This window comes from Pteropus vampyrus, unplaced genomic scaffold (genome assembly GCF_000151845.1).
Source record: "Pteropus vampyrus isolate Shadow unplaced genomic scaffold, Pvam_2.0 Scaffold642, whole genome shotgun sequence".
NCBI classification, from domain to species: domain Eukaryota; kingdom Metazoa; phylum Chordata; class Mammalia; order Chiroptera; family Pteropodidae; genus Pteropus; species Pteropus vampyrus.
In genome coordinates, this window is record NW_011889423.1 from 21,555 (window position 1) to 25,190 (window position 3,636).

The 3,636-nt window shown below is 37.9% G+C and overlaps 1 protein-coding gene across 1 annotated transcript in view; it reads left to right on the forward strand.

The window, feature by feature from the left end:
• The first annotated feature begins 3,319 nt into the window (after positions 1–3,319).
• LOC111733797 (olfactory receptor 11H6-like) overlaps positions 3,320–3,636 on the forward strand; it is a 1,058-nt gene continuing 741 nt past the window's right edge. The window contains exon 1 of the mRNA XM_023525907.1: positions 3,320–3,633. Coding sequence (XP_023381675.1) covers positions 3,320–3,633 — 314 coding nt within the window. The remainder of the gene's footprint in view (positions 3,634–3,636) is intronic.

Genomic DNA, 3,636 nt, shown 5'->3' on the forward strand with positions numbered 1-3,636 from the left:
GCTCTCCATCTTCGAATGAGCTTTTAGATTGTGTAATGAGGACAGTCTTATGACTAGAGTTTCTCTCACATCTTCCTCTTAGAGTCAGAAACACCGTCAGGTATGTCTGATGCCTCAGTGCATCACTGCTCCTGGAAATTTACTTCTGTCAGACACTAAGAGCATGCTGGTTCTTCTGTAAGTCCATTCATTATTTATTACTTTGTTCTTTGTTAGGCCCTGCATTTCTCTCAACACGCTACTGACGAGCACTCAGGGTGATATATTCACAGTAAGGGCTCACTCTGGTATCACAGAGTTCACACTATACAAGTCACTTAGGGAAAATGGGGCTCAAATGTCTTGGATATTTATGGGAGTTGGGGAGCATGAAATTTCCTTCATTAAGAATGCAGCCTGAATCTCGTATCACTTAGTTTCTAATATTAGTGAGTGAAGTTTTGATCGACTAATATCCTTCAGCAAAGCAATTAATTCAGTCTGTTATTTTTTCAGTTTTATTGGAAAGTGGCAAATGAATATTGACAAAGAAGTAAGCGAGCAGACCCTTGTCCTTTGGATTCATCTCTAGATTAACCTTCAAAACACAAATATTTAAAGGAAGAAGAATCCCTGCACCTACAATTCTAAAAGAGCTCTTTCCTGGGCAAGTGGCTTAAATCCCCAGCAAGCGGTGGGGTTTATGGAGGAGGAACTGGCTCCTTTAGCAGTTCCTACGGAAAGAATTGTCCAAGCTCCTCGTTCCTCCTCTTCTCTCCAACTGGTCATTTATTGTATCACTTGAAGTGAATAGAAAGATGAACAACGTGGATTAAGATTCACCATTTGAGCTACCAATACGTGTACTTTGGAAGTGGGGGCAGTAGAAATAGATGCAGTGAGATCTCAAATCGTCTGTGTCATTCATTTTTCCATCTTTCTCTGATCCCATATTCCACAGTGAACTAAAATTTCACTGCAGCACAAATGTCAAAAGGTCTTGGACATTATGAAGTCAAATGACTAGGTGGGAGTTAAGACTTACGAGGTCTGGTTCCAGGTCAAAACTCATGAATTGGAATTATATTTCTCTTCTTGGTGCCAAGGACTTCCTGGCTTGTGAGTACAGTAAGTCAATTCATGTCTCATGTTTCTGTCTACTGTCTTGAAAGGCCCAGAATATCTCCTTTATGTCAAATCGAGTTTGATATTATTCTACTACCCTCACTACATGGATTTATCAAAGTTATTCCTAACTGGAATAAGTATCTTTTTTCAGGCCCACGGCTAACAGTTGGACATGCTGTGAAAAACAGTGCAAGGAAACCTCAGTCACACAGAGACATGACTCTGCAGATGTAGGTGGCCGTCTTAATTGATTTTGCAACCATAGGTTCCAAAAGGGGAGACTTTTATTTTTCATGTTTATCATCGTACCCGAGAACCGACCACAGTTCTAGGAACGTAAATGGTGAATAAACATTTGTAAAATGCCTAAATGAATAAGTAAATGGAAAATGGGCTACAATTTAAATTCAGCATTCAATTTTTTTTTAATTAAAAGCCCTTTAGATGGTCAAGAGTATGGGGAGCACAGCAAAGGGAATGCAGTCGGCATTAATGTAATGGCTAGGTGTGGAACCAAAGGAGAGAAAGAGCAATCAGAGGGATGGTTTCATAAACTATATAAATCTCTAACCAATGTACTATATACTTGAAACTTAAAAAAAAAAAAAAACCCATTAACTTTATTTTCCTACCCAAAAGTGACAGCCAGAGGCCTGGCAAAGATAGGTATAGTTGTGGGAAGTATATTAGAAATTACTACTCTATTAAAAATTTTGGTACATATGGTCATCATAATTATAGTCCATTGAACTAAGTTGCTTGGACAAACTTTAGAAATTCACAAAATTGTGTTTATTAGAAAGTCTTTTTAATCATTCTAAAAGTATTGTTATCAATGCAGATATTCAAATTTATCTTAGCAATAAAACATTTATCCTCTGCTTTTGCTCTAGATTCATCAAATACTGAGAAACAAGCCTCTTGCTCTCTGAAGATTGTGTACATGGCATAAGTATGCAATTTTGTGAGTATCTTAACAGTGACATTAATAAATAATATGGTCAATTAACCTACTTTTGTGTCAATACATTACTATACTTAAAAATATTAATGGTGGCTTACACAGTGAGATATCTTGAACTTTAACTGTAAGACGTAGAAATAAGCCTAAAGCAATAGTTGTAGAAAAGTTGGTGGCCAAATATCAGAGTTTATATCATCTTGTCTTGACTCTTAATTCAACCAGTATGTGAAATATCTTTCTGGCTTCAGCATCCTAAGGCAACTCCTCTATCCATTATTTAATTTAGACAATAAATAGACAAGTTATGGTGTTTAGGTCTTAATTCCCAGCAAAAAAAAAAAAGCATATGGTTTTATATACTAGAGAAATGGACCTATCCAGATGCAAAGTATTTCAAGAGTTCAGCCATGATGTAGATTGGTGTAGCTAGAGGAAACATGAGCCACTGAAAATGGTGGCCTCCAAAAGAAATCATGTACAGGGGACATAGTAGCTAGCATCAGTTATTTAAACTCCACTCCCTTCTGCCACCATCACCATAATAAAAGAAAAATTAGACTTATTTTGTGTAGATTTATGAAAAGAATGAGCCCAGGATCATTGTGTACAAGTAATAAAAGAGACAGATTTTGCTCAACACGAAGAAGTACTTTGAGAGAACCAGAGCTCCTCAAGATGGAAATGGACTGAATTGTTCAGCAAATCCAGATGCCACCTAGCAGAATGGGATCTACAGGGAGCTAGATAGAGGGTTTTCAAACCATTTTACAAAACCCTGAGAGTTCTCAGCTGCTTTCTGAGAGCAGAAAAGCAAAGGGGCTCGAGACTCCCACCCACAGTTGCATTCATATCTGATTTTTATTGGACTTCTACATATGAAACTCCTACTATGGAGGCAACTTTACAGCTATTTTTGTGTCAGATTTATACTCAACTGTGCTTCAAAGTAAAAGGATATATCCGAAGTTTACAGTGAGACTGGAGGTTATAGAAATATTTGAAATGAAATGAGATTTGTTCCAAATCAATCTCCAAATGGGCCAGTGTATCTAGGAGTTACTGGCTTTGCACATTGATATAAAAAGAAAAAAACCCTTAAGTCTCTCTGGTCTCCAGTTTCATTATCTGCAAAAGAGAGAGATAAATCACACCCCCTATAGCTCAAAGTGTCATTTGGAAGACAAAATGAGATAACGTATAGAGAAATACTTTGTACATACTCAAGCAATTTGTTAGTAAAACCTTCAAATGTTCATTACTATTCACTCCTTAATTGCTTCTGTGTCTCTAACAGCTTTGGGATCCCAGAACACAACAACACATTTTGTGACTGAGTTTGTCCTCCTGGGTTTCCCTGGTCCAAGGGAGATGCAGAACTTCTTCTTCTCGTTAATCCTGGTAGTCTATCTGCTGACGCTGCTGGGGAATGGGGCTATTGTCTGTGCCGTCAAATGGGACAGGCAGCTCCACACGCCCATGTACCTCTTCTTGGGAAACTTTGCCTTCCTAGAGATGTGGTACGTTTCCACCACTATTCCAAACATGTTGGCTAACATCCTCTCTGA